The sequence below is a fragment of the Electrophorus electricus genome, chromosome 4, assembly GCF_041902795.1.
Source record: "Electrophorus electricus isolate QZ-2024a chromosome 4, ASM4190279v1, whole genome shotgun sequence".
Taxonomy (NCBI): Eukaryota; Metazoa; Chordata; class Actinopteri; order Gymnotiformes; family Gymnotidae; genus Electrophorus; species Electrophorus electricus.
The window spans coordinates 17,002,011-17,030,000 of NC_137500.1; the positions used below are offsets into that span (position 1 = coordinate 17,002,011).

A 27,990-nucleotide genomic window follows, 5' to 3' on the forward strand; every position below is an offset into this window, starting at 1 on the left:
TAGATCCTGAGCAGGTCCACAAACGACAGGCAAAGCAATGTCACAAATGGACAGGACTTCTGTTACACTGTTATTTCATAAATGCATTAAAAAACTGCCAAGTCAGTTAGCCAAGTCAGCATTTCTATTGTCAAATTCGTGCTCAGCACCTTCAACTTTTAATTAAAATTGACTAATTTTATCAAAGAAGCATGCCTTTTGTAAAAATGTGTTGTCCAGTGTAATCAGCCCAGCATCACATAACCCTTAGCCTGATGGTGGAAAAGGCATTTATTTGTTGTATTATGCTGTTATATATGAAATTTGGTAATGAAGAACCTGTAATAGGAATGTTGATCTGTGTAAGACTTTGGTTATAAGGTTTATGGTAAAATTCAGTGATTAGTCCTCACGTTTTTGGTTTTGCATGGGTTTTGTTGTTTTTGGGGTTTTTTTAAATAACATTTAAAATTCAGTGAAACTTTTGAATGTCATGGTGTCACAGTATGGCCCCTCCCAGATGTCTCCCTGTATGTGTGTTCGTCCGTATGGCATGGACCCCCCCCCCCCGTGTTTTACACCTGGTCCTCAGTGTGTATTGTTGGTATGCGTGCATATGAGTCTTGTATTTGAGTGTGAATATTGTCAGTGTTTGACCCTGATGGCCAACGAGCTACATCGTCATTGTGGTGTATATTAATAAACATATGTTCTGCAACCTATCCCCACATCCTGCTCTGCCTCTTTGCGTTACAGAAACAGACAGAAGAAGGATACCAGGAAAGAGGAGCAAGAAGAAGGGGAAGAGAGCATGTAACTGTTCCTCCCATGCCCTTTTGGGGAAAACCCCCATAGTCTTGGGCACTTTCCATATTGAGACAACAGAGTAGAGTGCTCCTGGAAACTTTGGGGGGACGCTGTGTATTGCACAGGATCGTGCCTGTACCCATCAGTGTGTCCGTCCCTGTGTCTGTTGTCCTGGTCCCCGTCTTCCTCTCTTCTGTCCTGCTTGCGCTGGCCCGTGTTGGGTTGCTCGGTCCTCTGGCCTCGCTATTTGGTGTTGGTTTCAGGGCCGTAGCCCAGTAGGCTGGCACGCCGGGAGTCGCGGCATTGGAGAGGGCTTCTGTCATGGTACAGCCCCTCCTCCCAAATGTCTCCCCCCCCCCCCCCCCTGTTTCACACCTGCTCCTCGTTGTGTATCGTTAGTTTGAGTCTCGTATTTGAAATGTTAAATGTGAATGTTGTGGGTGTTTGACCCAGACAGCCTGCGAATTACATCATCATTGTGGTGTGTATTAATAAACATATGTTCTGTGCTCTGCAACTCATTCCCGCATCCTGCTCTGCCTTTCCTCATGTTATACATGGTTTCATGGAACACCATAAAATATGCAGAAAATGATGTCTGATCTGAGTAAAACCCCATATTGTTGAAGAAAACCTTGAAAGTATAATTAAAGCCAAACTGTAAACAATGTCTGTGAAATTAACAGTAAAGTGCTGTAAGTAGAAATACAATGAAGCAATGTGTAAATTTTAGTAAAATACTAAACAAAACTATAATTTAAACAAAAAATAATAATGCAATACAATACAGTTAAAATTACAACATGACAAGGTTGAGTTTACAAGTTTGTTCTATATTACAGATGTACAAATGCAGTAAAATTATGTTCATATGAAAAGTTAAATCAGGTGTTATGCTATTAAATATAGATCCAGTCAATTCTAAATAGACATATATCATTGTTTCTACTATCCTAATGTAGTAATATGTCACCAAAGAATGCTTTACATGCACCATTTTTACAGCATCTGTGATTTAAAACATTTGATGGTAAAGATGAATGTTAACACTTTCCTACTTATGTTCACTGTACAAAATAAAATAAGTGCAGGTAACTGCAGTGAACATTGAGTATGTTGTTAATATTTAGAATGAATGACTGACAGATTTATTATTAGGTTCATAAATATTAGCATGCAAAATAAATACATAAATATTTTATCTGCCTATCGCAACATAAGTTGAAAGAAAATCATTATCGTTCCATTGCTCATTATTTCTTTATTTTTGCATCATATTAATTGTTAATCAGTTACTAATGAATGTATTTTCATTACAGAATAATGTCATATGGTCTTATTTATAGTTTCTTAAAGCAATTTTAAGAGTAACAATGATTTTCAGTGTGAATTTTATATTCCCGAAAAATAAAGGCCGGTATCTTTTATTTTTAAAGTAAATGAGATCTGAATTGTCAGATCACAGAGCAGTAGAGTTTGTTTCTATTCTTTTATTGGACTACTTAATTAGGAGCAGCCTTCTTGGGGAAGTTGCTGAGTGTGCGTCCAATCTTCTTGTGCATGAAGACATGGAGAATCACCACATGTAGCACTGGTAAGATAGCAATTAAATTTCTTCAAACTTGAAATACAATAACACTACCGTTTGTTGTCATAAAAATACTAGCTTCTGTGTTTTATTGAGGGTATATTTTTCATTCATAGTTATAATGCCAAATAGTAAGTTTTGTGCTAAAGCTTCTTAGTTCATTTTTTAATGCTGTTGTGGTGCAGTGTTTTTTTTTGCAGTATCAGTCAAGGAGGCTAAAACCTTAAAATGGGTAGTTTCATTGGTGTGTTTGCTAAAATTATTAACTGCCATTTTGTAGAAAACACTTGATTCTCTGAAGGGTTATGTGCTGGATTGTAAAGTTAATAGAAAAGAACCAACTTGTTGTTTTTTTGGGTTTTTTTTTTTCAAATGTGTTGACTGCACGCAGACATTTTGTACTTCTACCATGTTCACAATGTGCTTGCACCGTCTGTTACTGCTAGAGCCATTGTTAGAGATTTTAAATGTGCAATTTCTCTGTGGGAGTGCCAATTTCACACAGTGAAAGAACTTCTGACCAACTTAAAAGAACATATAGTGGAGGGGCAACCTGGAAACCTAGGAAACATCAAAAATGTTCGACTGATGGCATAAGGGACATGTACAAGGAAATGATTTCTCAGTCTTCTGGGGTCATTGCATTTGAGGATGCTTCCCAGAGTTCACATGGTGCAACAACAATTGAAAGCATTCAATTGCCACAGAAATTCAAGGAGACCTTTCTAAGGAATGCATGTTTTTTCTACCTAAAATTACAAGGGCAGCTCCTTCTTCCAGCTTCAACAATACAGACTGTTTTATACTTTGGGTAAACTATATTCACTTAAAAAAAAATAGACGTGTATAACAAATGATGCTATTGCTAAAATCTGTGATTGTGTGAAGGATTCAGATCTGTTCTCTGTCTGTCCTTAGGGACCACTAAGAACAACATATTCAAGAGCTCCGGTATTCAAAAGCATGTTCAATACATAGATACAAAAAGTATAATTAGGAAATGATGAAAATATGACACAAAGGTTTGCTTACTACATACCCATGTTACAAACATTTAAATAGTTTATTAGAATCAGAATTATGGATTAAATCAGTGTCTCAACCATCTTGTGAAATAGATTTTGGTCACACAAGTGATGGACAAAACTTAAAGTTCAAGCAGTTCTTCATTGAAAATGCAGGATGCCTGAAGCTAATTCTGTACCAGGATGCTTTTGAAATTGTAAATCCCCTCTGCTCTGCACAAAGTTGTTGCTGTCTATCTTTCTGTTGCAAATTTGCCTGCTCATGTGTAGTCCAATACTGGTCACATGTCCCTTGTCTTACTGTGTGGAAAGAATGACTTAACCTTTGCAATTCCAAATTGTTTTTTCTCAGAGATGTTAGTGTTTTTAAAACATTTAGAGGAAAATGGAAATACTATAGAGGGTGAAATTATCAAAGGGGCTCTTTGTGTTGCTGGTAATAATTTGTGTTCACACAGCACTGATGGGTTTACTGAGTTTCAGAGTGATGATCCAAATGTATGTGGTGCACCATGCACCCCTGAGTTGTTATGCTGTTATTGAGCTGCAGACTGAAGCTGGGGACAGTCAAGGCATCAATGGCATAAAGGAAAATTCTGTTTTCAATACCCTGGTCTCCCACCTTATATAGGCCAAGATACATTTTAAGGTGTGTTTATCCTCTGACATTGTACTGTACTTGAAGCAGTTCATTAAGAAAAAAATGTCTTATATATTCACTATTGAACCGGCACATCAAGCAGTTCAAGTACAAAGGATCTGATGCTCTTGCAAAGCCATGTTCTGTTAACTCTGGGGTGTTCAAGCTTTCCTGTCAAGCTATGCAGAATTGAAATTTCTTCAGGTTGCTGCCTGTATTAATTGGTGACAAAATGAAAAATCCAGATGATGTGTGGAAGTTTCTCAGAAAATTGTGAGCACAGTTTGGAGAACTTCTCATGATTTTAATTCAAACTGATACAGCTGTGTATTTTGTAATGGAAATGCACTATATTGCCAAAAGTATTCGTCACCCATCCAAATCATTGGAACACCTGAATTCAATCATTTGCATGGCCACGGGTGTATAAAACCAAACACCTAGGCATGCAGACTGTTTCTACAAACATTTTTGAAAGAATGGGTTAATCTCAGGAGCTCAGTGAATTCCAGCGTGGTACCATGATAGGATGCCACCTGTCCAGTCATGAAATTTCCTCGCTACTAAATATCCCACAGTCACCTGTCAGTGGTATAATAAGAAGGTGGAAGCATTTGGGAACAACAGCAACTCAACCACGAAGTGGTAGGCTACGTAAAATTAAGGAGTGGGGTCAGCGTATGCGCCGAGGCCGCCAACTTTCTGCAGAGTCAACCGATAAAGACCTTCAAACTTCATGTGGCATTCAGATTAGCTCAAGAACAGTACATGCAGAGCTTGGAATGGGTTTCCATGGCCAAGCAGCTGCATCCAAGCCTTACATCGCCAAGTGCATAGTGTCAGATGCAGTGGTGTAAAGCATGCCACCACTGGACTCTAGAGCAGCAAAGATGTGTTCTGTGGAGTGACAAATCAAGCTTCTCTGTCTGGTAATCCAATGGACAAGTCTGGGTTTGGCGGTTGCCAGGAGGACGGTACTTGTCTGGCTGCATTGTGTAAAGGGAGGATTATGATGTGGGGTTGTTTTTCAGGAGTTGGGGTTGGCCCCTTAGTTCCGGTGAAAGGAACTGTTAATGCTTCAGCATACCAAGCAATTTTGGACAATTTCATGCTCCCAACTTTGTGGGAAAAGTTTGGGGATTTCCCCTTCTTGTTCCAACATGACTGCACACCAGTGTACAAAGCAAGGGCCATAAAGACATCGGTGAGTGAGTATGGTGTGGAAGAACTTGACTGGCCTGCACAGAGTCCTGACCTCAACCCGCTAGAACACCTTTGGGATGAATTATAGCGGAGACTGCGAGCCAGGCCTTCTCGTCCAACATCAGTGTCTGAATTCACAAATGCACTTCTGGAAGAATAGTCAAAGATTCCCATAAACACACTCCTAAACCTTATGGAATGCCTTCCCAGAAGAGTTGAAGCTGTTATAGCTGCAATGGGAGGGCCAACATCATATTAAACCATATGAATTAAGACTGGGATGTCCCTCAAATTCACATTCGCTCGTCTGCCTTCGCACGCATAATTTTGGCAATATAGTGTGCATAATGCTGACTTTCATTCTGAATACCATCTGTATTCTGTGACAAAACAGAGGTCAATGTTGGAATGTCTTAACATTAACAACTCGTTACATTTTTATCCGTTACCATCATACATTGTTAATGGGCACCAAATCATTCTACTGTGTTGTCGAAGTAAATCTGATTTTGGCCACTGTGCTGGAAACCATACTAAAACTTCACAAATAATATGTAAAAATATCACAAAACAAAGTGTTTTTATATACACATACTTGATATAAATGTGATGACAGTTTTTCCTTTTAGTTGTACAATAATAAAGCAATATTCCATAATTCCAGAAATGACTGACTTGGAACAAACATGGTTACACATTGCCATCACTAAGGTCTTGCCTAACCTTCCAGAGATGATGAAGGATATTGTACAAGAGATCTTACATTCTCAGTTTATTGAGAAAGTCAATTAGCTGTCAGCATTGATGCCAATTCAAACTGGCAAAATCCTGGCTGCTTTGAAGCTGAGATGTAAGTCAAAAGTAGTCAAAATAGTGTGCATTCAAAATAAATGAAAAATGTAGACGCATTTACATTGTTTCTTATAAATCATCTTCTGTGTATCTGTTTTATTGCATGCCAGACTCCTAAAACCAGTAGCTCTTCTATTCGTGCCTCATCAGGGCCACCTGTAGTCAAGTAAATGCTAGTAAATGGTATGGATTGTGGTAAAATGATGTGAAAATGTTCTTGCATAAGTAAAAGGAACTCTACTGAAGTTACCAAAAAAAAAAAAAAAAATTGTACCAAAATATCCTAGATCTCTGCAAGACATAATAGAGGGAGAAATGATTGGGCCAAGGTATCACTCTCTAGTCAAGCAATTGCAAAATAGGGTAGATGATATCAAGCTATGTACAACCCCAAAAATAAAAAACAGAAGCATTGCACTGATAAGTCTGACAGACGAAGTTCCTCCAGAACAGAGAGCAGCAATCCAGGATACATATGGGTGCATTAACTGGGATCTAAAATTCTTGCCCATTGGAAAGACCCCAGAAAGACAAGAAGAGAAGAAAGAGAAAACCTGAAGATGATTTCTCAGCAAACTGATCCAATTCACAGGACATGAAACTTCTAACGAGGGCAACTTTCTACACACAACGTAAACAATTCAAACAGAGAAAAAATATAAACTACCCCAAGGAAGAATGGCCATTTTTGTTCGATGAACTTGGCATGGCTGTTTACTTTAAGGAACTCACTGGAATTGGTCATAAAGAAACCATTACACGGAATATGGATTTGAAGGTGAAATGGCTCCTGAACTATATGAATACTATGTATGTGAGCAGGAACAAAAAGTTCCTACAGGCTGTAACAAAGTTGAGAGTGATGAAGGTTGAGTGGAGTGGTTGCTCTGCAGACATCAAAGATATGCTGCTTCTGCTGTCCTACTTTGGTGAGAAGGAAGATATGTTCTGTTATATAGAGGACACATGCCTGGCAGGGGAAGTACAGATGGACCAAGTTCAACTGACTCTCAGCGTTGTTGTTTGGCAAGTTAACATTTTTTTCTTGGTCTTTCTTTTATTCTCGCTTTTGAATTTTGGTTAACAGCAAGTATATCATCACCCGTAAGGTTAGTCAAAGTGGCCTTAAAAGGCACTACATTTATCTTCCCTAAACCTGCACGTGATTTCTGTATTGATTGTAAGAAATTTAACTGACCTTGAAAATGTTTAAATGTACAAGATCATTGTTTTGTGAAATGTCAAACATGTCTTGTTTTAATTTTGTCAAATTGTTTTTTTGTTTGTTTTGGGTTTTTTAATTTTATTTTATTTATTTATTTATTTTTTATAAAGGATGATCTTGCTATTCTTCAGGATGGTTCATGTTGAGCATGGATTGAAACATTGTACAAGATAACATCCCTTCTTTCATTTCTGTACTGTGTATCATGTTTGGAAGCTATTATTGCTTCAACATCCATTACCCATCAGAGTGTGCATCAACCCTGGAGTTTCTGCAAAGGTGTGTCTCTTGATTAACTTTATCCAACATTTTACTTTGTTGAACTAACACAAATCTAAAGTAGATCTGGCAGTCACTTGGGGTTTAGGGGAGTTGTCATTTTACCTTTTTAGTATTAGTATATTTAAAATAGCTTGAATAATAATGGTTGATGTGACGTTTTTTGTTGTTAATGAAAGTATTATTTATAAAGTCGTCCGTTTTTCTTTTGTTTCCAAAGATGTTTTTTTCTCCATCAACCCAGAGCAGGGCACTAAAGTGGAGAAAACAAATCCATCCTGTCTACCTGTGAACCCTAGAGTCCTTACCTTGATGCCGGAACTTTCCGATCATGAATGGTGTGATGCCTGAATATGGACTAAACTCAGTAAGATTTATGGTATGTGACATGCCTCACACACAGTTTAAAGGTTTGGTTCAGCTCATTGGCTCAGTTCTTCAACTTCAAGGTCTCTTCCTCCAAATAGTTTTGAGAACCCAGCATTTGCTCTACATTTTGGCCCCCTGTCCACACAAATGGTTTTCAGTGCCTCACTAAGAGTGTGTGGGTGATTTTAGAGACATGAGCCTTGCAACAACAACATAATTATTTCGTTTTTTTTTCTCTTTCAGTTTTTAAGCAGTTTTTTTGGTACAGATTGGGAAAAAAATCTCTATCCGAGATTGCGTTATGGAGACCTCCTGTTTGAACAACACGGTGGGAAAATCTTTGTTTTGCACTGAATTTGCCTGGTTTGGATTTTGGCATTTGGTTCTTAAGGAATTTGACATCAAACTTTGTGAACTTTGTTTTTGCATTCTTGTGTGGGTAGAGATATTTTCAGAAATGTTGCTGAGGATAGAGCAGAAAAAACATGTTTTCAAAAATATCCAGATATATGTGGACAGGACAGTAAAGGAAATAAAAGTTTCAAACAAGTTTGTGTATGATTTATTTCAGAGTAATTAGAAGGACTGGAGTTTTATTCCTCGTGTATTTCCTCATTCACATGTCTACCTCAGTTTGAAGGCATTTGTACATAAGTTTTACAATCCTTCAAGGGTTACATTATTGAAAAAAATAATAATTTAATTGTTCTTAAGACATTTCTAGGAGGAAAGTCTTTTCTCAGTTTCCCACCATATGTTTTTCAATTTTTCTTTCTTTTATGTATATTTCCCACATTTCTTCCCCTAACCAGGGCCATTTCAGTGGCAATAATAAACAGTAATCTGTCACATGCTCTCTATTCTAAGTACATATTCCAAATATTCATGCTGAGAAATTACAGACGATTTTGTTAACTGCTTTTGGGTAAATACATTCTTGGCAAGGCAAGATATTGTTGGATTTTAAAAAAATCTTTCAGTACAGTAACTGTTAAGGTATATCTAACTTTGCTTTTCAGTTGTAAAATGCTTAATCTGTGTCCACTGCTTTACATTTTTCACATTTCTGGTAAAAATTGAACATCCGTGTGAAGGCTGTGCACTTTAAATGAAATTATCTAAAATAGATGTGCTCTCAATCTCCCTGTAGTGTATAGAAATAGTTTGTGTTTTTCACTGTGTGATGATCCCAAGACATGAGAAATTCTTAAACAGTTTTAGTTTATATTTGAAAATGATATTAGACAGAGTCATAGAACAGGATGTTATGCCTTTGTAATAGATATAATAGTAATTAACAAATTATAGAGAAAATTCAAATACAGTGATTAGATGTTGCTTTCACTGAAACCTGTCATTAATACAGCAACAGACTGTACATTATTTAAAAAAAACACCTTTAAGTAGAATTAGCAGTGAAAATCAGTTAAGTGATAGTCTTTATAATGAGGATTTTACAGTTAAATAATGTTGTTTGGTATGAAAACTGCACAGAAATATTCCTGAAATAAGAGTGTGATCATGTTAGTTTTGCAAAAAAAAAGGCTGTTAAATGTACAGGTTCAACATTTTATTTATTTTTGTAAATTAATTTACAGATTGTTCTGTAAGGTTGTTTACATGTTTACTGTATTTTACAGAATTATTCTGGCAACCACAGCTCCATTTTTCTCTAGTAAAACTAACAATGCATGTCTGTTTAGAGACATTTCATGTTTAGTGTCCAAGTACTGTAGACATGCCCTCTGTGCACCTGTTTTAATCTGAGTTAAGTAGCTATAGGCCTAGTAAAAACAAAAACTAAAAAAAAACCCACTGATATAGGATTATAGAAATTATTTCTATGATTCTAGAAAAGATTTCAGTGAGTTCTGAGTTCTTTGCTAAACCCGTTTTATGGAATATTCGCTTCATTAAACGCAAAAATACATATTCACATAGCGCAAAACCTTTCCACCTCCTAGACTTTAACTTGTTTTCTTGCCCAATAACAGTGACACACTGTTCGTGGTGCCGAATTTATCACGTGACCCGAGCAGGACGCTTTATTCCAACCTACTTAAGGCACGATCGTGAACCTGCCAAATAAAAAGGTGCACATTTTCACCTACCGCTTGGTGGACCATAGAGAAAAGAACATCGCCATTTTAAGCGCGAATATATGGACATGATGAACTCTGACTATTCCGGCATTGAAACATCGACACTCTGTGAGATAAAAAAAATCTGTAAAAAAATACAAGGGTTCTATAACGACTTAAAGGAGGAAATAACACCATACAAAGACGATCGATTCTACAGGTATGCTGAATGTGTTTCAAATTACGTAGAGGGCCATTTGACCATTAGCCACGCCATAACCTATCTGTGCTGCATGCGTCATACCAATTGCTATCCTATATAAGAATCATATTCACTTCGATTAATTTCAATTCCTGGATTAAAGCAACATTTCGCACAGACGCGGTGGCTTCTAGGCTAGTACCTTCATCGCCGTGCTGTGCGGCCAGGTTGTCAAACAAGCCCTTTATAATCTCGTTAAAAATAATGTTGAGGATTAAGCTGTTCTGTGTTTGTAAAGCTTGTAATTGAAAAATAATGAACACGTCGATATGTCCGATAGGTTAAATGGATTTACAGTGGTTAAATGCGCTACCATTGTCTGTGGCCTTTTATATGTTTTTTAATTTATCCATTTTGATATTGTGGAAATGACTGGATGAAGATCACTAACGCATGTTTGTCATGTCCTAAGTGACGGAGATATGGAAAACCTGGGTGTACCCTAATGATCACTCATAATTAGAAACTTCTGAATGTGGAACCATGATTGCAATAGTTACCAAATTACAATTTACGAATCCTGCTGCACTTTCTTTATAGCATTTTATAGCAGTTTTTATAGCAGTTTTTTCTTTGAAAGTTCGGAGAAATCCTACAGAAATTTATTAAAAGCAAAACTCCTCAATGTTTAACAAAAAATTGAATAAATCAATGCAGAGATACAATAAGGTGAGACAGGATGCATTTGCATTTAGCATCTTTATTTTTGGGAAGCCTAGTCATTATAGTCGTTAACAGGGCTGGGAAACCAGACAAAAAAACAAAACTGCAACAGCATATACAGTATACAGAGACCACGCCAAGAGTCGAAACAATGAACATGCACAGACTTGACAAAGGAGAAAACACAAACAGTAGAGAAAAATATGTACAGAACAGGGAATAGTTGGGAACATTGATGAAACAAATGAGGGCATTATGCGTATAGAACAAACAAAATTGGGGCGGAAACAAAATCGAAACGAACAAAAAATTACATGTAGATACATGTAAACTGTTACATCAGAGTTGGAAACCTTGATATGCATTTGAAAAGTTCACTGATGATCGATGTGTACAGAGAGGTTAGCAATATATTTTATTGTTTAATGTAATCAATTATACAATTTAATAGTCAGTAGAAAATGTTTTTATAAAACTGTCAAATTTACTATAAAACTATATATATAAAAAATAAAACGATATCTATAAAACTTTCAAATGGAACTGGTAAATTGTTTTTAGGCTTGTTCTCTGCAAATTTATTACCCATGAAATCTGTATGAGCATTGTTGTCAAGCGGTGTTGCATGTCACAAGATTCATGTCCTGTCTCAAGATGTCATAACTCAGAAAAAATTATTTGTCCACATAACAATTTTGCACTTTTGAGCTTTCTGTCATTTAACCATGATTCACAAAATAAAGCACATGGTGTTGAGATACTTTAAACAATTAACCAATTGACCAAAAAGTGGCACTATTTTCTCTGTAGATGTGTAGGCCAAAGCCGCTCAGCTCTCATAGTCTAGCCTGCTAAAAGTAATGCATAGAATTAATAAATATTCTCCACTTTTAATGACCTGATGTAAATTTTCCCTATGCTAAACCTAAATTTATTACAACTGCCTTTCCACACATCAGTTCCTCAGCATATGATTATCTCAGTTCACGACTGAATAACTGTTTTGATAGTGATTTTGCTTTAGACCATTTCTTAGGATGCATGCTTGTAGTTTGCTGCACTGAGGATGTCCATCAAGGTATTTTAAATGGATTACATTTTTAAGGAAAATTATTTACAATTTGCATGGATCAATTACCAAGGCTACAGTGGCCATGAGAGTAAAATCACAGCAGCATTTACAAAGCAAATAAAAACTGAGAACCTGACTGCACAGAAGGGGACATCATATGAAAAATTCACTTTTTTTAGGGCTTGTGTAAAAATCACTGGGAGAATCATTGAGAGAATCATCTTCAAGTAATTTACTGGTTTTCTATCCTTAAATAGCTGATTTTGACCTACTCATATTACTGAGAATGCTCTAATTAAGGTAATGAATGACACTAGTTTAAATATAAACTCTAAAGGTATCAGTTTTATTACTGCTTAATCTCAGTGCAGCATTTGATTGCATATAATTCGTATTGACAGAAGTCGGTTGGACTCTCAGGAACAGTACAAAAATGGTTAGGTTCATACCTGCAAGGCAGGAACTACTTTGTCACAATACAAAATAATGTTTCTGAAAGAGTGTTTGTGACCTGTGGTGCGCCTAGGGTTTTATTCTTGAGCTGCTCTTATTTAACTTGTACCCAGTCTATACTTGCTTAGCCCAAATCCTGTGTGATTTAGCTGTCTTTTCACAGCTATGCATATAATACTGATATTTACTTGGCCCTCTCCCCAAGTAACTACGGTTCCCTTGACTCACTTTGTAAGTGTCTTAAGCCCAACACTAACTGATTGGATAAAAACTTTCTGCATTTGAATAAAGTTAAAGTGGAAATTTATTATATTTGGGAACAGCAATGAGAGGCACAGACTAGCTGCCTGTTTGGACTTCAGTTGATTCTAAATGCAGCTGCCAGAGTTCTCACTAGGAGAAAAGAAGGGAACACATCACCCCTATTCTTAAATCCTTACACTGGATTATGCTACATATGGTGCAGGATTATGAGCCAAGCAGAATTTTATGATCATTAGGAACTTGTCAGTTAGTCCCGCCGAAAGTTAATTACTGAACACAGAGAGGCAGCATTTAGCAATTATGCAGTTTTGAAATGGAATCTGTTGTCAGAGAATATTAGATGTGTCCCAGCACTAGATTGTTAGATTATTAACAGAAGAGCCCTCTACACTAGATAAGACCCAAGTAGATAACTAAATTAAAAATGTTCTAATATGACCAGGCTTTTGGCTCAGTTTAAACACTGTTGCTGTTGCACTGCACATTTCATTTTCAGCACAGTATACTTTTATTTCTTTTCATTCTTAATTTTTGTTTTTATTTTTGTATTTTATCTCAACGTGTTTAGCATTTTAATTTTAACATTTGTTTTATTTACTAATTTATTTAGATCTCTATTTGAAATTTTTGTTTACCTACATTTTAACTTTATCTTTTTCATTTAAATCAATTGTTTTATTTCTCTATTTAGCAACTGGATCTTGCAACAAGTAATGATGATAACCTCAGCAGTTAGTGTTAGCTAGTGCTACATGGCAAAAGAAACACACAATAATTTTTTAAATATTTAGCTACATTTTTCTTATCTGAAAATTTGCCATGGACAATTGTTGATCACCCTTTTAGTAAAGGTTTTGTTGCCAGTCTGACAACAGTCTAGTGACATTTATAAGGGAATCAAATGTGCATGCATTGTTTTATACCATGTTTTTTGACATAGGCAGGACACAAGAAACAGACTGAGTTGTATTATTTCACAGTTTATGGGTTGGTATATAATATAATATTAATACATACCTATTGTAAAATTAACTTAAAATGATGGATGGATACATACACATAAATAACATAAAAGTAAATGTTACAGTGAAATTTACCATTGTGTTCCACTCAGGTTATCAAGGTTTGAGGCGTTAGCATGTTGTATTAGGGGAAAATTTGGTTTATATCCATCTGTAACTTTACAAATGGGCACGCTTTGCTGTGTGTAGGTATGTATGTTGGGTTGTATGTTGCTGCTAGAATTAGCAGAAATCTGACCTTGGAGCAAACTCAAGGTCTGTCTGATTCAAACATACTGCATATGGTCCCTGTGGAAGAGAGTTTGTGGCGAGTAGTGGCTCATTATCATTTAGAGGAACAGGCACTCAAACTGGCTGTTCTGACCAGGGCTGAGGGGATGAAATGGGCGCCGTGATGCTTGGTCCTTGTGGTATTTTTACCAAACCATGGACATTTCATTAAGACTGCGGTGAACTGTTTAACTTGTGTAAAGCGGGTATAATATGTCCCCTTTAGTCAAAATCATTTGAAGTCACATATAAAGAAAATGCTCCTGGCCACTAAAGGTCCAAGTGTTCCAAATAAATGGGCACAACTTGAATCAGTGAGTTGTGAGCTAAGCGTTTGCTGGTCATTTCTTTACCTTCTTGCTGTAAATGGCCAGGAAGCTTACCTTAATTTAAAAAATGCCATATATCTCTCTCTGACTCCTCCTCTTTTCTTTAGCTTCTTGTTTTTCTCATGATTTGATACGTTACCATGTAAGCTAACCGTAAAGTGCCTTTAGTGTCCAGGAGCATTGCCCAAATGCAACTGTTTAGATCACTGTACTGGCTTTATTGTGAGACATAAAATGACGTTGCTAGATGACAAAATACATTTTGTGAGTCACCAAATTTATTTTGCAATAATGAATCGTAGTATACTTTTTGTGTCATAATTTGGTGACTGAAGCTTATGTCTGCTGACTAACTGGTGCATGCAAACTGTGAAGCATTGTGTGACGCTGGCGACACAGATGAACTGAGAGGCAAGTCCGAGCTGGTGTTTTTTATCCATAATAATACGCAACGAAAATCCACAAACAACAAGACACTTGTAGTAGTGCGATATGCAGCTAGTCTCACGGCAGTAGTCCGTCAATGTGCAGCGTCCTCTCCTGCAGGATTAAATAGTGAAGTCAATTAGGTAAACAGGTGTATTGCATTAATATGTTGATGATTGGGAGTGTGGCAGAAATAAAGTATGGTCCCTCTCAGGAGTGGGCGTGTCCCTCCTGGCTGATGGCCGGCCAACGATGACAGAACCCTCCAAGACCCCGCCAGCCTCCTAGAGCATGGCCTACCCAGCCGCCGTGGAGTGGGTTTTTGTGGGTGTTCTCTCTAGAAAGAGGCGACGAGGTCGGGGTCTAATACCTGGGAGGCTAGTATCCAGCATCGTTCTTCTGGGCCATACGCCTCCCAATCTACCAGGTACTGCAAGCCCTTATCCTGTACGCCGGGCCTCCCTCCACCTCCAGAGGTGGTGGTGCGGAGCCCGAAGACATGCCTTCCTCTGCAAGGGAACCCTCTACCACTGGCTTCAGTGCCGATTAGTGGAACGCTCTCGATGCCCGACTGCCTCCTGGTAGTCCGATTCGGTATGTAATGGCGTTAATCCTCCCTGTGATGGTGTACGGACCTTTCTATTTTGCCACTAGGTTCCCTGTAGGGCCTGCTCTGCTGTCTTTAGTGGCTACCCTTACCTTTGGCCCAAGTCCATACTGTGGATTTTCTCCCTTTTTTATTGGTCTTCTATTTGTACGCGGAGATTGCCTTACGCAGTCCCTGGTGTGTCTCCTTCCAAATCCTCTCACTGTGTCTGCACCACTGCTCTACCACTGATTGGTCTGAGATAGGGAGGTTCCATGGGTAGAGAGGTGGTTGGTATCCTAAAACACACTCGAATGGGGTCAGTCTTGTGAGACACAGGGAATTCTGCACGTATTCAGCCCAGGCTAGGTATGTGCTCCAAGTTTCTGGGTTTTGCTGACTGTATAAACGCAGAAAGTTACCCAATTCCTGGTTCATCCTCTCTACCTGACTATTAGCCTGTGGGACGTTAGGCTGACTGTGATATTCAGCTGCCCGAGTAGTTCTTTCCACACCCGAGACGTGAACTGTGGTCTCCTGTCGGAAACGACGTCCTCCGGCAAACCGAACTGTTAGTAAATCCTCTGTCTCCAATGCTATGGGTAGACCTGGCAAGATTTGTTCCCTTACCATCTTTGAAAAATGATCCACTATAGTTAGGATCACCGTATTACCCTTGGATGTGGGTAGATCGGTGCTGAAATCAGCAAGGTGAGACCATGGTCTAAGGGGGGGTAGGTAGAGGATGCAGATCATCTGGGGGTGGAGTGTGTGGTGTTTTTCTATGGGCGCACTCCGTACAAGAAGCCACATACCTCACCACCTCCTTGTTCATAGCTGGCCACCAGTAGCGTGCCCCCAAGAGTTGTGCCATGCATGTGGATCCTGGGTGGCCCGTTCCCATCGAAGTGGGAGCCCATGCTATGAGGGGACCAGGATGTCTGGATGGCACGTAGAGGTGATTAGGTGGACAGTGCGTATAAGGGTTAGCAGCTTCTATTTCTCTGTCTATATCCCAGCTCAGAGACACCAGGAAGCAGGAGAGGGGAAGAATAGACTTTGAACAGGTAGCTTGTGCTTCCGCGTTGTATTGTTGAGATGGCGCGTCTGCCTTCATGTTCCTCTCTCCTGGTATGTTGGTTATGCTAAAGTTGAACCTGGAAAAGAAGAGTGATGACTGCTTGTCTGGAATTCAGTCTTTTTGTGGGCTGTAAGTATTCCAAGTTCTTGTGATCAGTGATCACTTTAAAGGGATGCCGAGCCCCCTCTAGACAGTGTCTCCACTCCTCGAAAGAGAGTTTTATGGCTAACAGTTTGCGATCTCCAACCCCATAATTTCTCTCTGTGGGACTTAGCTTCCTGGATAAGTAGGCAATAGGGTACAGTTTGCCCCCTTTTTCTTTGTGCTGAGACAGCACCGCTCCCACTCCCACATCACAAAAGGTTTCATGGGGTCTGGCTGTTGCAGTACGTGGTTTTTAATTCCTCAAATAATCTCTCCACATCGGGGTTCCAACTCAAATGTTTTTTTTCTGACCTTCTGGCACATCTATGAGTGATTTGTGCAATTGTGCTAAAATATCTAATGAAACGTCTACAAAAGTTTGCGAACCCTAAAAAGCGCCGCAGAGCCCTACGTGTGGTTGGTCTTGGCCATTCTTTGACTGCCTCCACCTTACCTGGTTGCATATGGACACTGCCCTCTTGTATGATGCAACCCAGGAAGTTTATATCCCTGCGGTGAAACTCACTTTTCAGCTTTGCAGTAAAGGAAGTTCCGCAAAAGGGTAAGGAGGACGGAGTGCACTTCGTGCACAAGTTCGTCCCAGGAGGCAGAATAGATCAATATGTCATCGATATAAGCGATATAAGCCCTCTGTAATCCTTATAAGGTTATACATGCTGCTCAAATCGAGTTTGGTGAAATACTTGGCTCCCCTAAACTGCTCAAGCACAGCTGTAACCAGGGGAAGGGGATAAGGATACTGCACGAGCAGTTTGTTTAGCCCCTGGTAATCCACACAGGGTCTTAGACCCCCATCCTTTTTCTTTACAAAGAATATGCTGGTGGAGGCTGGAGACATAGAGGGACGTATGTATCCCTGGCCCAAGGCTTCCTTAATGTACTGTTCCATGGTTCTCTCCTCTCCTGTGTGGATCACAACCGACGTTGCTTGGATAGACACTTTTTCCGGTTGTGAAAACATCTACCCTCGCAAGAAGGTGCACAATGGTCTCCCCCGTAAGCTTCAGGAGTAGCGATTACACCTCGCGTCCCTTCCTGGATAGGCGAGGTAACTGACGAGGTTGTAGCCTATAGCCAAGCGATTCATGCAATGGCTAAAGCTTTGCACCATCGAACATCTCCTGCTTTTGAAGCTCTAGTGCAGCTAGTCTCACGGCAGTAGTCCATCAATGTGCAGCGTCCTCTCTCGGGACCTGCAGGATTAAATGGTGGCGTCAATTAGGTAAATGGGTGTAGTGCATTAATATGTTGGAGATTGGGAGCGTGGCAGAAATGAAGTACGGTCCCTCTCAGCAGTGGGCGTGTCCCTCCCGGCTGATGGTCGGCCAACCGTGACGCATTGTATACATACAAAAATGTAATCCTTTCACAGCAAATATGGAAAAGGGATTTATTGTTGCAGTAGCTGCAACAAACAGTAGCTGCAAACAAAGCTGCATCAGCTGTAAATTTAGTCTTGAATCTGGACTCTATTAGCCTACAAGACAAGGTGTTAAACGTCATCTGTGTCAATAGTGTTCCACTGAAGGCTAGCTTTAGGTACAAGAATAAGTTTAGCAAGCTAGCTAATTAAACTGCTAAATAAGGAACTACTTGCTCCTGTCTGAAAGAAGTTAGTTATCTAGCTATCTTAGTTATTGTATTCTATTATATTTTGTATTATATGGTCTTATATGATTTTTTCCCTCTATTAATTCTATGAAGGATAAATTACCTGGAGATTTAACATCTTACCTACAAATATAAATATGAATATGACCTTCACTGCTCTGGTTTACTGAGCATCGTTATGGCAGGGTGAAGGGACTGTCAGGACCAAAAAAATTCACTCCAAATAGATTCCAGTTAGAAGTTGCTAAATGTTCTTGTTACGTTCTTTCTCTTTAAAGATAGTTATTTACTTACCTAACTTGAATATTTATAGTGTATAGGATTTACAGTATTTATTCCAAAAAACAATAATAAAACATTGGATAGTTTGACTAAAAATGGCTACTAAAAGGGTAACCTTTCATGAACCACTGTAATTAATGTGGGTCCTCCTTTCATGCTATATTTTTGTGGCTGATGGGTGATGTATGTTTTTGGACCCCTTTGTTTATATATATATTTTACTTTTCTTGAAGTTATGTAACAAAAACTGTAAGTGGTAGGTATGTTTAACTAACTCATGCTCAATGGACAAGAGCAAAGCGCCAAGTCCAGTGAAGTCACTAGCCACTAATCACTAGAGTGCATTGGTAGCAACAATAGCAAGCTAGGAGCAGAGATTGTCTTCTTTTTTAAATAATAAATAAAAACAAAACAAACATTTTGACTAATTCCTAGTTTAGGTTCATTTTCACTGTATTAGTACCTACATGTCCAACCAGCCTAGATGCCTTCAGGACAGCAATTGCCAGCAAAACAAGAATAAAACTCATAGCATTTTATCATCACTGTATATGAAATATACATCCAGTTAAAAATCACCATGATATTTGACACTTTGTTGCTAATTTGAAATGGATGAGTAGAGAAACAAAAAAAATATTTAAACCATTCTTGTATCCTTCTTCACTTTTTAATTGTTTTTGCTTCCAACAGCTGAGATGCCTGGTTTGCTTTTATATGGCATGTTTTGTGTGTTCTTATTATGACTGTGTAAATAAAGTGCTGCTTCAGAACTGTGTTTGAGAATGTACATATGCCCAGTCTAAATTTACAGACTGTGGGACCCCCAGACTCCAAGCCTTACAGGTTTTGGACTATTTTGTGACATTTACTAAAATAGTCAAAGTCATCATGTTGAATCTGTAAGGCCACATAGCTGCAAGTGTATACAGTTCTAGGAGACCTCAGCTGGACTTGTTTCCTTGGTTAACATTAACTGTAATATATGATATTGGAAACAAGCTGTACCTAGCTACCAATGTTGATCTTGTCTACATTATTGTGCTTTTAACTGCCAGACAATTGGAGGCAGAAGCTTTTATTACCTGATCCAATCGATCATACTCTTGCACTCCAGGACTGGTTAGAGGCATGCAGTTTGATGATAAAATAATATAAACTTTTATAGTCAGTGCACCTATTGTTATTGAAGATCAGAAGTTATAATACAATTTAAAAACAATTACAGTTCAGCACAGCTATCATGCCATATGTAATATCTACATTTAAATAAAAATCTGTGATCTAAAGCATTCCTTTCTTGTTTGTCATATCCGTGTTTCAGTAATTCTACAAGCAAAGTCTGCTGTAGTCTGTATTCCAAACGGACTCTCTGGAAGTTAAAAAAAATTGCATTATCCCTTTACGGCCTAGATAAATGGCAGACTTAGTTGGCCTTTGGTCGTGTAGACTTTCTCTGGAATTTGCATATCAAGACCACAGGTCTGCAAGTCTGAAGACATCCAGGGATTTGGATAACCTTGTCTTTAAATTTGTGGATGGGTGCTGAATAATTTTTGTATCATTCAAATGTTTGTGGACAGTATAATTTAGGACTATTTTTAAACCTTCAGAAACTTAAGATCTCTTGAACAGTGTGTTTTTCTCGCCACAAAAATTGGAGAAACCTTTATTTTGACAGACATTAATTACTAGCCAGTGTTACACGAATCAAAACGCGCGTTGCTTATTATCGAACATGCCGTAGGGCTGATGTGTACGGATATGCTTTATCACGGAAAACTCGATGTGTTAGGTTTGATGAGTGTATAATCCAAAGATAATGGACATGTAAGACTTTAGACAATCATTTTAGTTGTTTTTGCAACATCCGATACACGCCTGAATTAAGACATTTTATGTTTGTTTCCGTATAATTTACCTGTCATGTCTAGTTGGCTCGGTGGTTTACTCTCCTGTTTTACGTTAGATAAACTAGCTTGTTAGCTAACGCTAGCTAGCTAACGTGCATAACTGGCTAAATGTTCTCTTTTAAAGAAAGGTTCTTGCAAAATGGCTAGCTGGCTACTTCAGTTGGTTTTTGCAAAAATATATCATTGCATTAATGCTAACGTTTGCGGCAGGATGTGTGGTCAAAGGGAGAAATAGGCTACACAAGTCTTTCTCTTAAACAAAACAGCATAATATTGCTGTTATAAGGTCAAAATTCAACAAAGTACCTAGCTTAGCTAGTTAACCTAGTTAGGGTAAATGAGCTGAAGTAACTTGTTCGAGAGTAGCTAGCTATTTACACTAAATATTACTTAAATGTCAAGTAAAATGTATAACTTGCAAGTTGTTTCCTTGAGTTTATGGGTGAATATAAACGTAACGGACAGTGAAATCTGTGCCCCCGTCAAAGAACAGTAGCGTTAGTTATAAAAGAACAGTAATGCTATATTTTATAGTCTCTCTCTCTCTCTCTCTATCTATCTATCTATCTATCTATCTATCTATCTATATATATATATATATATATATATATATATATATATATATACACACACACACACACTTTTTGTGCTATGCTTTTCTTCACCCCTGTGAAAGTACTCTTTCATTGTTAGCTATATTTTAGGTATCGTGTATCTCTGTTGTAGGTTAGCCCCCATGCGTCTTTACACTCTCACAAGAAGGCATTTTGCTGTGGTGTTTGTGGTTTTCCTGATGTGCTTTGGGCTCACGGTCTTCGTTGGTGTAGCAGGTAGGTGCTCCAGTTTTTCCTCCAAATACAGCAGAGTCCTAGACCAGTAAATAGAAATAAATTCTTGCCCTAAACTGAAATTCACACTGAGATGTAAACACACAGCCAAGTGCCACTTTTCTGTAATTATTTTTATTTTGTAATTAAATTTGCCATATTCATATTATTGCATAATCTGTCATTTTGTGGATCATTATTGTTTTGGAAACAAAAGAACTACAAAAAATGACAGTCTGAACCCTTCAATATGACTATTGACCTGCTATTAACATTTAAAGAATTGGTTACTCTCCAAGAAATACCTGCACCCTGTTCTAAAGGTTCCAAAATGTCCTGCCAAATATGTTCACTGACTGAAATTTCAGTGCATCCCTATTATCTACTGTTGCTTGAATTGGCATTTGTATCATAAGTTGGGCTATTCATGCATTGTCCTGTATGGTGTAAAGTTCTCCTCAATGTTTCAATATTTTTTGACCGTATAAAAATGACTGATAATTCATTTTACATCTACTTTTGAAAATAAATGTTTGTTCAAAGCAACTTTAACTTATACAAATGCAAATTAACTGATGCAAATGACATTGAATAATTGTAAGTTGATGACAAGCCATAAAATACTAAGAAAATCACAAAAAATATTTTTGGTCACTGATATTATGATAGGACATTTTTTGAACACTTATCTATACCCATTCCATTACTTTCAGTGGTTTAGTATGGAATAATTGTTAACCAGTCGACATGTTGGGTAATTTCTACAGAATTGGGCAGTTAGCCAGTCTTAAGATGCAAGCATCAGCTCATCTTTGATATTGTGGTTCAGTAATGTGTAGTTACAATTTACATGTCACAGAAGAAGCATGTTATTGTCCTTATTTGGGTTTGTGTGACCAGCAACAAAACTGGACTAACTTTAGGAGAAAGTTTAAAAGAATAATGAGAATAAATTCAAAACTTAATTGTAAGGGGTGCTTTCTAATGCTTGTTCATTAATGCTCATTGAATTCGATGGTAAAGGAAAAAACAAAGTGAGGAGTAGTCTATAGTTATAGTTACTTAGTGTGTAGATAGGCAAAACATTGTACAGCCTTCCCTTTCATAGTTATCATATTGCATCACTGCTTGTTTGCAAAAAGTTAAACCTCGTATAAACTGAAAGTTGAATAGTGTACTAGGGTCATCATATTGTTTGCTAGCTCTGCACACATTATGTTGCCATGCCCTTTATGGCTGTAAATCTCCAAATCTCACTGAAAATATCTTCTGACTACTTCATAGCATTGAATTGTAGCCAGTGGGTATAAGAGGCAAGAAGTCACTAGCTGTATCTTTTGGCCTGGTTTCTGCTGTCTCCTAAACATAATGTAAGTGCTGAAAATAACTTAAAAGTTGACCCTTGAGTGGATAGACACTTGTTGTTGCATCAAAAATAGTACACAGAGTAAGCCATGATTTTCACCCCTTTGGAAAAGAGCTAAAGCTATGAAAAATTCTATTGTTATTTCAGTTACACTGAAATTATGAAAGAAATCTAACCTTTCAGTGAGGTCAAATTATTTAAAGAAAATAAATCTTTATTAAAAGACATTTTTAAATATGTCAAAATTATTTGCGCAGCTATGTTTTGATACTTTGTGCACCTACCCTTTGCCAAAATAAGTGACAGTGTCATTGATGATGATGATGATGATTAATAAGGTGGGAAACCACATATAAAGGGATCTGAGATCAGTCATCAATACCAAACCAGATACTTAAGATATTCAGGTCATAATAGTGGCAAATATTGTCAAAAAATCCCAATTGAGTAATAACTACTCTTGAATCTCTGCAAATCTCAATAAAAATGACCTTGAATGAATGCAGAGTTGGTAGCTGAAAAGGTTGGTAAAGCTGTAGCCCAACCTCAGGAAAAAATCAGAACATAAATGATGTGTAAATTGTGTGTGGACTGCTCATATAAAGAAACGAGGGTTTGATCAACAGAAAGTACTGATGTTCAAATAATAGTATATAAAAATACAATTGTCAATAGTTTGACAGAATTAAAAATGGAGGCATTATCGTAGCTACATTGTTTAAAAAGTCCCAATACATTCTGACATAAAACAGACACTGACATACCAGCAGCATGGTGTATTGCATGTTGGTGATAATGAATGTATTTCTGCTGGCCAGAACTTGGAAAGTAATTTTGGCTTTGCAAATTAATCTACAATTCATGGCACAAAAAGCATATTCAGCCTCTTCCCAACTTTTAATTAACATAGATAAACCTTTCTCTTTGAGACCATTCTGTCAGCCTCAGCACAGCTTAAACAAGTGATTTGGTTGTGTTTCAGTATAATGTAACCATTTCCGTTTGTCAGACCAATCTTTACTGAATCTTTACCAAGGTTAAACTATTATCTTACAACATTAGCTACTCACTGTATTTCAAAATCAATAATAAAGATTTTTTTTTAGGCTGTTAAAAATATATATACCTTGCAGCACCTACAACTTGTAGATATGATTGCTTGTGTCAGTAGAGCACTACAAACTGATTATTAGAAAATGGGAATATAGGATTCTCTTTTTTGTTTTTCACAGGACCAAAGATCATAACAGAGAACTTCTACAATGGTTTAAGCACCAGTGCCAATGGGTCTAAGGTAAGTATAAACCTGAACAAATATAACAAATGGTATAGAGCGAAATGCATGTAATAGTGTGTAAAACAAAACATGTAGTGCTTTCCACATACTGTGCCTTTTTTGTAGCATGCTTGTACAAAGTACACATGCGTTGTCCTAAGTGCACTCAACACTGTCACAGCACCACTGCTTCAAGTGAAGAGATTTTATATAATAATGTCCGTAAGCGCAACGTAGTTCCTATGCCTATTTATTTTTTATCCATGCACATTCTCCACTATGAAATGGACCATGGAGAGAGCAGATGTGCAAAACCCACCTGTCACCACTTTAGCACTCTGTCATTGGCTGTTCAAACATGAATCGAATCTCTACTATGCTGCTGCTCATAGAACAAATTGACATGGTTTGAGATCAGACGTGATTAATATATTTACATTGCAGAATATCTAAAAGTGCACTTGCTCTTTACTCAATTCTAGTTTCTTTAGTTCTCCTCTTTAAAATTTTATTTCATGCCTTTATTTCATTGCTGAACTGGTCACCTAGAGTAGTTTCCATATACAATGAGAGATGGAGTTGAATTTATTTGGGGTTTAATTTGTAATTCCATTTGATATTATGGAATATTGCCTATTTACTGTACACTCTTTGCAGTTGCTATATGAATACAACCATTAGCATAACAAACTGCATTTTTTTAACTTGAGTCTTTTAATTTATTTTTCCTCTTTTTAATTCTTATTCTGTTTATTTAAATATTTATTTTATTTTGCAAATGTTTTATATTTATCTTATTCTGCATTGTATGTGTAAAGAACTTTGAATTGCCACTGTGTATGTCTTAGGTTAAAGAACACTGTTTATTGTTGTAAGAAGCTGAAAAGCCATCAAGTTTTTCAAGTACAGTTTCTCATACGTTATATTACTATTAACTCCCTTTTATTAATTGCTTTTTAAGACTGGACCCTTTTACCTGAAATCACCAACACTATCCAATTATAATCAACAGCTGTGGCTCACATGCCTCATACAAATAGCTCAAATCAATGGTAAGACATCATTTTAGCTCTTCTCTCATTCTGTCAGTAATAGCTTAAGCAAATTTTGATTTCTCACAGATTGCATAAACTGTGAAAAGTATTAATGCACAAATGAATATAAATATCAGCGGTAGCTCAGTGCCCCATTGCTGCCAAGTTGCCATTGTTGGACCCCTGAGCAAACCCTCAGTTGCTCAAATTGTACTCAGTCATAATTGTAAATCATTTTGGATATAAGTGTCTGCTAAATGTCATAAAAGTAATATCTGACTTTTTTTTTTTATTATTAATTTTTAACATTTGCATGTTTTGTCATTTGAGAAGCTTTTTTTGTGATGGTTTCATGCAGACACCAACAAGAACACATTTTTAAATAATAATTTATGGATTTGTGAATTAGAAAACACTGATACTAGAGGCAACAAAATACCACACAAAAATAATTTTGACTTCACATCAAAGGGCCTCGGTGTATATATATGGCTCACATCTATTAAAGAAAAAGTCCCCATCTTTCAGTCTCTACCAGGCATATGTCGATATACGGTAATATGATACATCACGATATTAAAGGCGTACAATAATATCATGGACACTTCAACATACCGTCAATGCATTTTAAAAAGATGCTTATTTTGCCAGAGTCACAAAGCAAGCCTGCTTTATCATCTCATGCACTGCTGTGTGGCACTCTGATCACGTGTCATTGCCCTCATTGCTGTGAGAGATTTGTAAGCATAGAGAGAGAGAGAGATTCCAGAGCATAGTGGAAGGTGGTGTGGCCCCAGAACTTTTTCCTCCATCAAAAAAGCTAAAAGCAGAAGTTTATGGAAATATTTTGACTACAGATATAATACAGGACAGGTGATCACAGACAATAGTCCAATATACATGATGTCTGGGAAACAGCAAAGTTAGCCATCACAAGCAACTCCATGATAATGACTTGAAGCAATTTAGTGCACTTAACCCCTAAGTGCACCTCCAGTTTTAAGATCATTTTTGAACGACTTGGTGTGAGCAATTAATCTTTGTTGCAATTTATGCATTGGGTTTCAAAAAGTGATGTCAGAAGGAGAATGGTAACCTTTATATATAGGGCAGAAGAACATGCTTTTGAATTGTGAATTAATTTAGGGATTCAAGTGCTACAAGCCCTCATCCTGGTGCTGCAAGATGAATTAGTAAATTTACAAATATGAGAAATCTAAAGCAAAGAAACAAGTAAGCCCCTTTGATGTATTAAGAAAAAGATAGAATTAAACTTGGTAGGTACTTTAGCCATTTAGAAATGCATTTAGAGTAATTAATTTCTGATCACAGTTTATAGGTGAAAAGTTGGTCTGTTATTTTCTATAAGATACTCGCTACTTCTACAACTGTTGTAAAGTCTACTCTAACCTCATCACCACACCTGGATATTAGATGGTTTGTCTGAAATTATTTACTTTATCACAGTGGAAGGTTGCTGTGGTGGCAAATCCAGTTTCTTTGTCCACATCATGATTTGATTTTATTAATTTATATTATGTTTGTTAAAATGGTATGATGTTTGTATTCCTCAGAAGAAGAGTTCAGAAAAAAGTTTGACATGAATGTGGATTTGAAAGGTGTAATACAGGATGCCAGCATCATGGACATCAGTAATAATGTGCAACATAAATCACGTGTTCTGCACTGTGCAACAGTGAGTATTTTCAGTGATTTAATACAGCTCTACCAGAGCTTTGTAATCAATCACTTTTTAATGGTTTAGCTCACTTTAAAAAAAAAAAGTGTAATTTAGATGATACTATTTTTAAGCAAAAATAACTTGAACAACTCTGATTCAACTGCATAATACAGCAATGTAAGTCCTTTACTGTAAGCTGTGAAAGTTTTTTTGAAGTACGGTGCCACCATTTTCACTTAACTTTATTTTAAATCATTTTTAAATATCTTGTCATTTCAACATCTCGTTCTTTCAAAATATCTTATTTCTACCTAAACTTTCATATACTATTTGCCCAATTATTAGGCAAGAGAATATTTCATCATTTTTATGCATATTTTCCAAGCTCTTGAATGGTTATTGGATTTAAGCATATATGGTGATGCGTATTTGTGTAATGAGGGAGGGTGTGGCCTAAGGAGATCATCACCCTATATTAAGGTGTGCATAATCATTAGGCAGCTGCTTTTCCTTAGGCAAAATGGGCCAAAAAGATTTTTAACTGAGTCTAAAAAGTCAAGTTGTAAAAAAAGTCTTTCAGAGGCATGCAGTACTCTTAAAATTGCTAAGATATTGGGGGGTAATCACAGAACCATCAAACATTTTGTTGCAAATAGTCAACAGGTTTGCAAAAAACATGATGAGAAAAGCACGTTCCACTTCGAATCAGATGCCAGCAAGTTGGAGGTGGGGTTCTGTTATGGGCTGGTATTATTAAGCTATATGTGCTAGTTGGACCTTTACAGGTTGAACGTGGACTCAAAATCAACTCCTAAACCTACTGCCAGTTTTTAGAAGACAGTTTCTTCAAACAGTGGTACAGGAAAAAGTGCATCTTTCAAGAAGTCCATGAGTTTTATGCAGGACAGTGCTCTATGCATCAAAGTGCTCCACTGGGTGGCTAGCCAGTACTGGCTTTAAAGATGAAAGAATAATGACGTGTTCCCATTCCTCACTTGACCTAAGACCTTGAGAACTTGTGGGCCCAACTTAAATGGGAGATTTATGCTGAAGTAAAACAGTACAGCTCGCTGAACAGTGTCTGGGAGGCTGTGGTTGCTGCTACACAAAAAGTTGATCGTCAACAGACTAAGATACTGACAGACTCCACGAATAGAAAGCTTATGACTAGTATAAAAAAGAATGGTTGCTATATTTGTCACTTTTTTTTTTTTTTGAATGTCAAATGTTTATTTGTAAATTGACATGTTTATTCCTTATTCTCACTTTAACAACTGAAAACAAACAAGTGAGATGGGAAGATGTCTGTTTTTCATTTGGTTGCATAATAATTCTGCACACTAATAGTTGCCCAATATT

At 37.3% G+C, this 27,990-nt stretch overlaps 1 protein-coding gene across 3 annotated transcripts in view; it reads left to right on the forward strand.

The window, feature by feature from the left end:
- Positions 1 to 10,058: 10,058 nt before the first annotated feature.
- tmem181 (transmembrane protein 181) overlaps positions 10,059 to 27,990 on the forward strand; it is a 35,245-nt gene continuing 17,313 nt past the window's right edge. The window contains exons 1-5 of one of the 3 annotated variants that reach the window (XM_081712703.1): positions 10,059 to 10,268; positions 21,174 to 21,277; positions 23,873 to 23,934; positions 24,878 to 24,968; positions 26,525 to 26,646. In XM_081712703.1, the coding sequence (XP_081568829.1) occupies positions 10,129 to 10,268; positions 21,174 to 21,277; positions 23,873 to 23,934; positions 24,878 to 24,968; positions 26,525 to 26,646 (519 nt within the window). In that variant the 5' untranslated portion in view covers positions 10,059 to 10,128. Of the gene's footprint in view, positions 10,269 to 20,220; positions 20,365 to 21,173; positions 21,278 to 23,872; positions 23,935 to 24,877; positions 24,969 to 26,524; positions 26,647 to 27,990 lie in introns of those variants that run through there. The other 2 variants (XM_035522657.2, XM_035522664.2) reach the window with 2 other exon arrangements.